We start from the raw sequence: 12,440 nt of genomic DNA, 5'->3' as shown, positions 1-12,440 counted from the left end.
GTTATGGCCCAGTATGATCTTCCCAGGGAAAAGTGGAGATTACATCAATGTGACCCATTAAAGCAATCTTAAATACCCACTGATGGTTCATTATTGCAAGTTACTTTCCTTCCTGATGTAAAATTTATTCAATATATTGGAGGGGGGGAAAAAAAGGTCTCTAGGAAGGCATTGTCTGTGCACTGCATTAATAAAAAGGGACAGCACAAGGGATGGGCTTGACAAGTTGGAAGAGGAGTTTCCACTTGCACAGCCCCACTGGATGAATCAAAATCCTCCTCCTCTAGGGCATGGAGGCCAAAAGGAAAACTTCAGTTAGGTTGTAGCCAGGTGAGGGTCAGGCTCTTCTCCCAGGAAAAAAACAACAGGGTAGAGGAAATTACTTCAAGGTGCACCAGGGGATGTTTATGTTGGATATTAGGAAAAAATTCTTCACTGAAAGGGTGGTCAGACACTGGAACAGGCTGCCCAGGGAAGTGTTGGAATCACCATCCTTGGAAGTGTTTAAAAAAGGTGTAGATGTGGCGCTTAGGGACACAGTTTAGTGGTGGCCTTGGCCATGCTGGGTTAAAGGCTGGACTCAATGATCTCAGAATTCTTTTCCAAACCAAAGGATTCTGTGATTCTAAGAAAGAGCACATTGAGCTGCCAGTTGGGCTTGAGAGCAGAAAAGGGGGTGAGGGGCTCCCCAAATCACCACCACTGGTCCCCTTCCCATCCCCTGTGCAGAGAGTGGTGACGGGAGGCAGCTGTGAAGCTCTTCCACCCAGGTAACACGGGGCCTCACAAAATCCCCTCTTCTGTTTCACTCTTCATCTCTGCAACCTGGGTCTGAATTTATAAACATTTTGCTGTGAGTCAAGTCTAGAGGACTGGTTGTTTTCTCTGCATGCATACAATTAAATTTAAAAAGTGTCTTTTTGAAGAAGGAGTAGTTTGTGCTACGGAAGGAAAAACGTCTCAAACCCAAGGCTGAGAGAATCATAGAATTAGAGAATCACAAAACTATTTAGGTTGGAAAAGGCCTTCAAGATCATTGACTCCAACCTTAGATCAATCACCACCTTACAACCACACCAGAGCACTGAATGCCACATCTTAAACAATTCCAGGGGTGACAACTCCATCACCTCCCTGGGCAGCCTTTTCCAATGCCCAACAACTTTTTCTGCGAATAAATTCTTCCTGATGTCCAAGATGAACCTGCCCTGGGGCAGCCTGAGGCTGTTTCTTCTTGTTCTGTCCAGAGAAAACAAATGCTTTCCTGTTTTCAGCCTTGCAGACACCCAAACCTGCCCCAGAGGGCCAGGAGGCTCCTTGGGGGTACCTCGCTCTTGAATCCTTGAGAGGAGCTCAGGCAGTTTGTGGGCTGAAGCTGCAAGGAGATATGTGGCACATCTTTCATTCTGGTCATTCATAAAACATAAAATATTAACACCAGAGAATACAGAGGTCTCTTTAAAGAGATGGATTCAGGTCCTTTGCTGCCTGGAGCAGTCAAGAAAAAGGTTTTCAGCATCAGGCAGAGGGTTTTGTGCCAGGGAGTGAGGATTGACTCCTTTTCTCCTCACACCCTGGGCTCCTGCTTGCAGTGCCCATCCCCAGCTCCACAGGCTCCCAGAACATCTGCAGCTGGAGGGACCTTGGGATGTTTTCTCCTCTAACTGGCCCAAAGCAAGTGGCCCTCACATTCCTAAAAAAACATTCCCTGCTGTCACACTCCTTATCCCCACCATGGAACTGGAGACAGCTGCCCAGGGGAAAGAGTGTAGGGAGTAAACACAAAAATGAAGCCTACCTTTTTATCCCCCAAAAAGTTTCCAGTAGCATCCACTTCTTTATTTGCTCCAGCTCTCCTCCCATTTTCTGTCTTCTTCATGCACCTAATTAATAAGTCAATTCATTAATATTTTTGCAGCAGAATTCTCTTCCCATCTATAAAGCGGCCATGCCAAATTTTTGCCTTAATTATAAACAATACCTTTTATTTAAAGCTTTCTGAAGAGAAAACAGCAAAGGCTTCTGTCTCTTCACAAGACAATTATTCAGAATGTTATCAGCAAATCTTCATCTCTGAGGAGGATTTCTCCCAACACAGTCCACCCACCTATAGATGCACTCAGGACTACAATCAATACATGTTAATTAAGCCGTAGCCCACTCCAATTAAAATTATAGGATCTGAAGGACAGACATTTGTTTTTGTCAGTAAATTAATTTAAGCATTCATTAACTTTAATTTTTAAATTATATATCACTTTAATGATAAATAATTCCTCTCATTACAGAGGAAGCATATGGAAGGGAAAGATAAGATGGGAGAGACTTGGACCCAGGGAGGAATATGTTCTCCAGCACTTCCCTCTCCTTCGGCACATCAGCAACCCCATTTATGTCAGCAAACTGGGCTCTTTTGAAAATTTGGCTGGCAAGTGCAGTGCTGAAATAAGAAGAGAGACTCTTTGAGTATCGCACCTCCTTCTCTGCTGGGAACATGAAAGCTCGCCTGTGAAATCTCAGGGTTTTAGAATAGCTGAAATTTTGTACAAGCTACCAAAATAAACACTTTTCAGCGGAAATCAAAATATTACCACATTAACAAGTTTTTTTCATTTACGTAGAAAAGGGCAGGTTGTTTTACAACTTAACCCTTCCTGCACATATTCCAGGCAGAGAGGGGTGATTTATCACCTGATGTTTGTGCAGTGTCCTGCACTCCGAATTAAACCTTCCCTGACTTGCTGTGGCAGCCAATTAAATGCAGAGCAGGCCAGCAATATTTGGGGCCTTGTTTTCCCAGCAGATGCTGAGTGGCACAGCAAAAGCTGATAGGCCAGGAAATGCTTATAGTGTGTTGTAATTAGGAAATAGGTGGCTTCTGATTGTGATGGTGTGAATTATAACATCTATATTGTCTCACCCTTCACATGAGATTGAAAACGGAATAAAAGTTTTTAAAATGCCTCTCAGTTGCCCCATCTCTGGGTCAGAAGAGAGCTTAGTCTGACAGCACATGATCCAGGCTGCTCCACAGAAGGGTTTTCACCCTCGGCACCTCCCAGGGCTCACCTGGCAGTGCCCATCACACCCTCACTGTGAATTTTCCCTGCTCCACTGCAGTGCAAAACTAAGCCAACGTGCCCAAGTCGTTTCCTGCTGAAAACTCAGGAGTGTCTGCCATCCCAAAGTGCTCTGAGAGCACAAGCTCTTCACCCCACCAAGCACATCCCCACAGCTCTTCCCAGAGATGGGGTGCTGTATAAATAGCAGCGCTGCATTCCGAGCCTCCTCCACACAGACCCTGCCTGGGACTTTCTGTCAAATGACAGAAATCAAAATAGATTAACTGAATAAATTATTCACCCCAGAGCGCCTTTACTCCTCCAGCATTGTGCTGAACTGGTAAGGACTGATCAGCTTCACGGCTGATGGTGGCAAACAAACAGCAAAACAAAATTATTCAGGGGATGGACTGACAGCAAAAATGAGTAACAAATGCACCTCTGTGAAGCTTTATACCTACAGTGCAATTATGGACTCTTCTGATCATATTTCTTCCTTTGAAAGAACTGATTATTCCTCTTCCCAGCCTGATTTTGTAGTTGTCATCACAAGCTATTCCTGCTGAATTCTTAGGACACCACATCTGCTGCAAACTCCAGGGAGAGAGTCCCTGTCTGAGCCCCACTGCACAAGCACTGTCTGTAGACAGGTGTAGACACCTCTCTCCTGCCTTTAATCTGAGAGCCAACATAGGAGAGAGCCTGTGGCCCAGCCAGGACTTCCAGAGATAACCCAGCTCCTAACAGCCAGACAAGTAACAACTACTTGTACCCACATTAAGCAGAGAGGAGAATCCCAGTTTTCTCAGAGCCAAAATCCACTTTTTCCATCTCCTCTGCCTCTTGACATCTCCTGTCTCGCACTGTGTCACCCCCTCCACCTCACAATGCCAAAATTATCTGTATTTCCTTCTTGAGACCCACAGCCTTCCCTCCCCCACAGAGAACCATCCCGAGCAGGATGGCTTTGCTGAAGGCAGAGGGATTTCTCCTGCAAGGAGAAGTCCTGATGCCTCAATTTCCACATTTCCAGGTCACTATAAAAGCAAGCAGGACATAACCCAGGGCTTTGAGCAGGCTGAGTGTGGGACCTGCAGCTTGGAAAACTCCTCCAGGAGGAGCACACAGGACTATGCAATGCAGAAGGGAAATGGGGCAGCAAAAGAGAAACTGCAAAATATTACTTTATTAGTAATCTGTTTACTTAACTACTGCAGAGATAAAAAAAAAAAAAACCAGCTTTCTCCCCATTTATCCATTAGCTCCTCTTCCATCCAGCTGCACTGCTGAATTCCCATATTTATGACATCAGTGCATGTTGCTATAGAGATAATTAATTAATGCAACATAATCAAGTCAGCAATTTTACTACTTTACAGCTTAACGCAGGACTGGAAATAGAGTGGGGAGAACACCAAAGCTTAGCTCTGAAAAGCAAGGTTTTTAATGGTCCTTTAAGCCCTGAGAGTTGGGTCTGAAAGTCATTTCCACAGTACATGAAATGTGCTGCATTTGGCATAATCACCATCATTAGAAGCCCAGAGAAAAATTAGAAAAACAGCAATAAAGAGGAATGAAAGTTCTGACAAAAAATTACAGGTGGAGAGCAGAGTTCTCTGAGCACCCAGCAAAACCCTTCATCTCCACCTGGAAAAAATGCCAGGCTCAACAGGCTTGTGGCCAAAGAGGCTGCAAGCTGTGGTGTCCTAGTGCCTAATCCCAAATACACTGGGCTTTTCCCCAAGAGCCACCCCAAAAATCATCTTTCCTGGGGTGCCTGCCTTCTCTGGAGGAGCAGCTCCTTGTGGAACCTCCTGAGCCAGCTGCTGATGAGAAGTGGGAAATTCAGAACCCCTGGACCACTGACCAATATTTAAGCAGATTTTAAGCAGATGATTTTAAGCAGAAGCCACTTATTGTTTACAGTATACACTTATTTATAGATTCTGCCACTACTGCACATGCTGATCACACATTTCTTATTGGTGCCTTGTCTTGTCCGTGCATTTTGCAAGCACCTTTCAGAATATGTGGTTGGTTACAGTCCAGGTGGCTCATAGCTCTCTGTTATCTATTTCTTATGCTCTTGGAATTCGGTTTCTCAGCTTCTTTCATATTTTAGCACAGTTTATGTCTTAGTAACCTTGATGAATTCCAGAGGACCCTGAGGAGATTCTGATTAGAGCATTTACAAGCAGGATGGCTGGTGCACACTGCAGTCTCCGTTGTCCAGGTACATTGCTACACCCCTTGGCATGGCAGGAGACTCGATGTCACGCTCAGCCAGGAGCTGGTGGCTTTCCCAGCTGCCAGCAGAGCCAGGCTTCCCTGCCCATCACAGGTGGGCCACGCAAGGAGCAAGGAGGTGACACCAAGAACTGGCACCTCTCTCATCCCTGACAGCCAGGCTGAATTCACAGCTGACAAGGACAGCACTGGCTTGTCAATGTCTCCAAACAGGACACTCTGATGGGAGCTGTAACTCCACCCAGGAGCTTGCCTTCCTACCAAGAACTAGGCCAAAAAGAAAAAGGATGCTGTGGAATATCCAAGTAGGTGCCACACTTGCTGCTTGTAACTCCACCCTTTTGCTAATTTAGAAGATTAATTAGTCCCCTTTTTCAAGGGAAGGCTAATTTTTTCCCCTGTATAAATTAGAATCTTTTTATATACTTTTAAGTCCAGGGTCTCTGCCTTCTGAGGTTAGAAAGACAAAAGCAGCACAGATGAAATTAGGTCAGTTAACCCTCAGGATGCTCCCATTCCTCAGCAAAAGTTGCTCTGTACACAGGGGAGCAAAGGGGAAAAAGCTTTAAGAGAGACATGCAGAATATTTGAGCTAAAGGCTGTGTTTTGGGGACAAGAATGATATCATAAAGCCACATTTGCCTTCCATAACCATGAAGTTTTTCAGGCTGTGGTATTTCCATGGCAAGCTTCACTGCCAAGCAGAAACTGAAGCCACCTACACTTCTCAGAGAGCTGCCCAGTGAAGAAACAACCAAGCAAATTATTATTTTTAAAATATTTTAAATAATTTAATAGAAAAATCAGAAGACCAGAATACTGCTACCCAGCTTTTTAAGAGCTGTCTCCACAATAAACCAAGTAGAGAGACTTTTCCCAAAGGCATAGAGTGATAGAACAAGGGGAAAAGCTGAAGGAGGGAAGGTGTAGATGAGATATTGAGAAAAAACTCTTCCCTCTGAGGGTGGGCAGGCCCTGGCACAGGGTGCCCAGAGCAGCTGTGGCTGCCCCTGGATCCCTGGCACTGTCCAGGGCCAGGCTGAATAGGACTGGGAACAAGCTGGGCTAGTGGAAGTGTCCCTGCCCATGGCAGGGGGATGGGACTGGCTGAGTTTTAATGTCCTTCCCAACCCAAACCATTCCATGTTTCCACATACTAGTTCAAGTAAAGCATGGAAAAGTGCACAGCTTTTATGTTGCATTCATGTACAACACAGTTGAAGAAAATTAGGACCAAAAACCACCCAAGTATTAAACACATCATGATTTGTTTGGAAACTTCAGCATCAGCTCCTGGTTCTCTCCAGGCTCAGCTACTTCCAATGGGATAAATTGCACAGAGTCACTAAAATCCAGAGCTTATTGCACACCATCTGCAGGCAGACACAGTCCTCTCTTCCCAAGCTGCTTTCCTGGCAGCCTGCTGCTGTGACCTGTTGCAGGACTCCTCCTTGTCTGCCTGCAGCAGAGTCCTGGACGAGACAGCTCCATCTGAAGGGGTCAGCTCAGCTGCAGGAGGAAAGTGGCAGAGACCTGTAGGACAATTTTCCTGCCACAGTTTGGACAGCAATATGCAAGCCACCAGAATATTTGCTTGATCTGCACAAAACCCAGAGGAAAAACCCACTCTTGCAGCCTCCAGCTGCTGCTGCTGCAAAGGTTTATAACTGGAATAAAGAAAGAACACATCATCCCTAAAGTCAGACAACAGCCCAGCCCAGATAGAGGCAAGAAATCATCTCTGGTGAGAGCAACGAGTAATTTAGCTTGATTATATCTTTGCAGATCTCCCTATTTATAATGGTTTGCATTATTTTGAATGCAAACTGGTGGGTATTTTTTTTTCCCTGTTCATCAGCTCTCGTGACCAAAACTTGTTATTAGCTCCTGATTAAAAGAGACTTTAAATAAAGGAGTGCAAACAAGCCCGAAAAAGTGCTGCTGCATCCCCATCCTCTTGTATCAGACTGACTGCTGAAAATGTCAGCTTTATTTACTGTTTGCAGTCCACTAAGCTTTTGTGTCTTGCAGGAGAGGTAAGACTGGGAATTCTGGATCAGGTGGGAGGGAAGAAAAACAGAGGAGAGGTAAATAAACAACCATGGGGCCCATGTGCCCAGGAGGCTCCTGGTAGATCGTACTTGCAACATACATGCAAGTTTGTCCAAAGATGCAGCAAACAGATGAAATAAGCTTCACTGGTGAGAGCCTGACCTTTTCCATCTTCGCCCCAGCAGAAATCAGGCTCTGACAGGGACCAAAAAAAGGGTTAGAAATAGCAAACATAATAAAGTCAGGCATCAGAAGCACAGGAGGGTGAAGGGAAAAGACAGGCAGGTGAAAGGACAGCCCAGGAAAACCTGAAATATTGCAAGTCATCCTCTATGGCCAAAATACCATGAGATAACCTATCCCACTGAAATATTGGCAGTGGAGGGCGAGGCCAGGTGAGTCCAGGAGCTCCATTTCCATGCTGAGAGGAGGAGCTGACTCTGCCTCTGACATGGACCTGCTCTTTTTGGCACAGCACAATGCTCAGCAGAATAGAATTCCCCTCCAGCAAGGGGCAGGCAGACACCAAACAAGATTAGTTTGAATTTTCCAGACTCGATGGCATCCAGAGCACAGCAAATGTTGCTGATTATTCCAAGTAGAGGGTTCCTAACCCCTCTGATGGCTGAGCCTCAGCCTGGAGGGTGTGTCTGAACTCAGCATGCATGGAGAGTCCAGCGCTGAGCTGGGCCACCCTATCAGCACAGGATGCTGCCTGGGTTACATTTTGGTTGTTTATGGGTTTTATATTCATCTTAAATGCTGTGTCCAGGTCTGGGACCCTCAGAAGAAAGATACTGAGGGGCCAGAGCATGTCCAGGGAAGCTGGGGAAGGGGCTGGAGCCCCAGGTGTGGCTGAGGGAGCTGGGAAGGGGCTCAGCCTGGAGAAAAGGAGGCTCAGGGGGACCTTGTGGCTCTGCACAGCTCCTGCCAGGAGGGGACAGCAGGGGGGGGTCAGGCTCTGTTGCCAGGGAACAGGGACAGGACAAGGGGAAATGGCCTCCAGCTGGGCCAGGGGAGGCTCAGCTTGGACAGCAGCAGGAATTTCTCCATGGAAAGGGGTGTCAAGCTTTGGAATGGACTGCCCAGGGAGGTGGTGGAGTCCCCATCCCTGAAAGTGTCCAGGGAAGGGCTGGCTGGACGTGGCACAGTGCTCTGGGCTGGTTGACAAGGTGGGCATTGGGCACCAAGGTTGGACTCAATGATCTTGGGGGGCTCTTCCAATCTAAATAATTCTGGGATTCAGCCCCTGCTTAATAAGCCAGGCTGAGCTCCACTGGGAAACAGCACAGCAAGACCTGAGCACAGGACTCACTGCACAGGTGCAGAGCTGGGTGAGTTCAGTCTCCAGAAGGTACTGGGTTTATAGACACATCTTCTGGTCAACAGGATGGGAAAGGGGATAGAAAGGAGGGGATGCTCATCCCTGCGTCTTCCTGGCAGGACTTACAGCACTCCGCCTTCATCAGACAGGCTCGGGGCTTGCTGGTGAGCAAATCCACTGCTCGGAGAGCTCAAAACTCCTCTCAAACTCTCAGCCAAATCCACACTAATGCACTGCTCCCGGCTGCACAGGTACTCAACCCTCCTCCAAGCGCTGAGAGCAGGAAAAGCTAACTCCAATAAATGCAAAGCGATTCCATTCGATTCCCCCTCTTAAATGCAGCACTTAATTAACTCTACTGGGGCTTCTCTCGCTCTCTCTCTCATGTTTCCATGCCACCGAGGTTAGGAAAACACTTCTCCCTTTGCACAGAGGGGCCCTCCCTGCTCCCTGCTGGCTTCACACAGCCACAGACAGGCCTCGGGCACACAGAGCCCCAGAACTGTGAGAACTTCTCCTGCAGAAAGCTGGGAGCAGATGGTGGTTTCACTGCTCTGGCTGGCCCTTGCTTGGACTCCAAGCCAGCAACCTCACCAGGCTGTGGTGCTCAAGTGGAACAGCAGAAACCAAGCTGCCACCCCACCAGAGCCAACATTCAGAGTCAGCAAGGCTGAACTCTCCAGAAGAAAAGAAAAAGAAAGAAAAGCAGAGCTGGGGAGTGGAGGGAACCACCCAAACCAGATGTTTTAAGCAGCTGGCATGGCTGTTTCTCCCAAGATGCTGAAGAAGGCAAACTCTGCGTCTTGATAGACCCCCATCAGCCACCCCCTTCCTGCCAACACAGAATTCAAATCAGCCCTGCTGGATTTAATCATCTTCTCCTCTTAAATAACAAACTGGGATCAGGACAGGAAAAGGAATTATTCTTGTCACTTACTGTCAAAAAAATGTTTACTGTGCTAAAATAACCTGCAGTAAGAAAAAAAATAAAAGATTAAGAAAGAGAAAACACCCAGAGAAGAGGGAAGTGTGAAAACATCAGCTCTGCACAAGGGACACGGTCAATGTTGAGATGGGAAAGACATGAGCTCTTCCAGCAGATATTAACAGGGAAAGCAGAGCAGGAAGGAAGGAGGAAGCACACTGGTTGGCTTAGTTTGAGCTGAGCACTGCTTTTTGGGCAGAGCTGAAAACACACTTTTTTTTGAAGCAGAGTCTGTAGGACTTGCACCAAACCCCAGCACAAACTCAACAGGTCACACAGCAGCTCCCCCAGCCCTGGCCTGATAGCCTGCATGACAGCAGACCACATTCTCAAAAGATATTCAGAGAGAGGAAAAAAAAGACAGCCAAAGCAAGGCAGCAAGATGCACCTCCTGCAGTGAAAGGTCAGGGGATGCCAGAGGCCTCAGAAATAAAAGCAAAAATTCAACGTACCAGGAAAAACAAATACTTTGAAGCATTACTGAAACAGCCTCCAGCTCTGTCACACCAGGCTTGAATCCTTTACAACAGGGCACACGAAGGGCCCAGAACACAAAAGGCTTGAGCAATCTGGCAAAAGCCCATCAAGGACTATTAAATATAAAGTTACAGATTAACTTTCAACTCAGGAAGCCCTGAAGCTGCAAAATGCCCTAGACTGGAGGGAGCAAGACGTGGGTGCAGACTCTTTCTCAGGATCCTGCCCCTCACTGGAGCCCCTCCAGGGAACTCAGCACAGGCAGTGGGCACTGCAGATACAGGGGCTGAGGGCCACATTTCACCAGGGCAGCACTCATCTTCATCAGGCAGATTAAGTATTCCCACTCTTACCTTTTGGCTGTGAGGTTGCTGACACAGCCCCAAGAAGAGTGGCCCGTTAAGGGGGACACATGAAGAGCTGTACCCACCCACATCTTGCCCAGGGAAGCTGCGGATGCCACATCCCTGGAAATGTTCAAGGACAAGTTGGATGGGGCTTGGAGCAGCCTGGTCTAGAGGGAAGTGTCCCTGTCCCTGGCAGGGGTATGAACAAGGTGAGATTTAAGGTCCTTTCCAACCCAAACCATTCTGGGATTCCATGACATCTAGGACCCCTTCACCATCTGCAGCAGGTGAATGGGGGCAGGCACAGAGCAGACTCCATTTGGAACATCCCATCGTTCAACACTCCCATTATAACTGTGCTTTGCCTTCCAGACAGCCTTTCCAGAGTGGACACACCAGAGTTTCCCAACAGCTTGCAGTGAAAGTTCCCCAAGCTCCCCTGCAATTCATTTCTGTCATCTGATGCAAAACCAGCCTGTCTCGTTCCTCTCATCCTGTTTTTTTTAAACTGTGCTCACAGCAGGAACCCTGTAAAGATCAATTTGTTGATGTTTGGGGCATGATCCCAACCTTTTAGAGCTCTCCTGTGCTTTAGCAGCTATTTCTCATCCTGGGAGACACTCTGCTGGTAGGATTGAACAGGACAGTGGAGCTGCAGTGGGAGCCAGACCAGGGGTCCACATTCCCAGCTTGAGGCTTAAAGGAAACAGCCACCTGCAGAAAATAGTCAGCAGGAAAATTAGGTACCAACAGCATGGAATTTCTCATTCTCACATCCCCTCTGGCTGTCCAGCATCTGGGAATGCCCAGAGGCCTTTCCAGATAAATCAGTACAAAGAAAAGCTCATCATGGATAATACCAAATAGCTGAACCCAGGAACAAACTGTTTCCTGCTCTAAGACCGTGTTTCTCATCACAAATCCTTAGGGAACAAGAAATGGAATGAGATTCCCTCCTGTCAGAATAAAATGAGGATGAACCCAGCTGCTGCACAACCTCCTTGGACATTGCAGTCTCCTGATCCAGAGGTGGCCAAACACAGGCACATGGAGAGCAAGGAGAGGACCAAGAACAACAGGGAAGCAGAGGCAGCCTGGCTCATCACTGATTCCAGCAGCAGGATGGCATTCCAGCTCCACCTGCAGGCATTCCCGTGGGTGAGAAAGCCTTCAAAGTTAGATGGGAAAGGTTGTTGTTGCTCTGGGCAGTGAGGGAAGCTGAGGTTGGTGGGGAGGAACAGGCTGCAGATGAGGAAAGCAGGGAAGGTGGTGTGCCTGGGGGTTGTATAAAAATACCATCGAATAGCTTGAAAAGTCAAGAGGATTGGGTTTCTTAGCATAATCCCACAGGCAAATGCTGAATCCAGCAACCTCTATGAATTTCCTGCTCCAGCCCATGCCCTCCCTATGTTCCATCTCTCCACACAGCTGAAGTTTCCAGGAGGAACATTTGCTGGAGTTGGATTCTACAGGAGTATTAGAGAGCAATGGCAAAATGAAATCTCAGTTAACAGAAGGGAACATGCATGATACAAATTGTATTAAAACATTAACTCCTCTAGATTGGGGAATCAAAATTGGTATGTCCTTGCAAAATTATTCACCCCTTTAATTAGAGGTTTTGGAGGGGTGGGAGGTCAATTAAGTCTTTGTGATGCTTCAAGAAACCTAACATGATTTGGGCATGAAGCTCAGGCTAAAAGAAGTAGAAATGCATCTCGTTTCTCAAGTAACCCATTCTACAGAATCATTTGGGTTGGAAAGAGCTCCTAGACTGAATCCAACCCCTAAAAAAGGGGAACACAATGAAGAGGTACAAATAAGGCCTTTAGTACTTTCACATCTACAGAAAAAACCCTCAAACTTATTCAATTCCAGGGGAAAGCACCAAACCTTCAAATCTGCACAATTTTTAAAAAGCAGGTATTTCAATGTTATCTACACAG

General features: G+C 46.9%; 1 protein-coding gene across 1 annotated transcript in view; it reads right to left on the bottom strand.

Annotated features, from left to right (window-relative positions):
* LOC144246640 (uncharacterized) overlaps positions 1–10,583 on the bottom strand; it is a 140,134-nt gene extending 129,551 nt beyond the window's left edge. Inside the window, exons 1-3 of the mRNA XM_077784812.1 lie at positions 10,501–10,583; positions 10,123–10,239; positions 1,799–1,883 (exon numbers count right to left, since the gene is read on the bottom strand). Of these exons, the coding sequence (XP_077640938.1) occupies positions 1,799–1,883; positions 10,123–10,239; positions 10,501–10,583 (285 nt within the window). The remainder of the gene's footprint in view (positions 1–1,798; positions 1,884–10,122; positions 10,240–10,500) is intronic.
* Positions 10,584–12,440: the final 1,857 nt, after the last annotated feature.

The sequence above is a fragment of the Lonchura striata genome, chromosome 7 (genome assembly GCF_046129695.1).
Source record: "Lonchura striata isolate bLonStr1 chromosome 7, bLonStr1.mat, whole genome shotgun sequence".
NCBI classification, from domain to species: Eukaryota; Metazoa; Chordata; class Aves; order Passeriformes; family Estrildidae; genus Lonchura; species Lonchura striata.
Note: the sequence above shows the minus strand (reverse complement) of the source record. Positions and strands in the feature narration are given on the sequence as shown.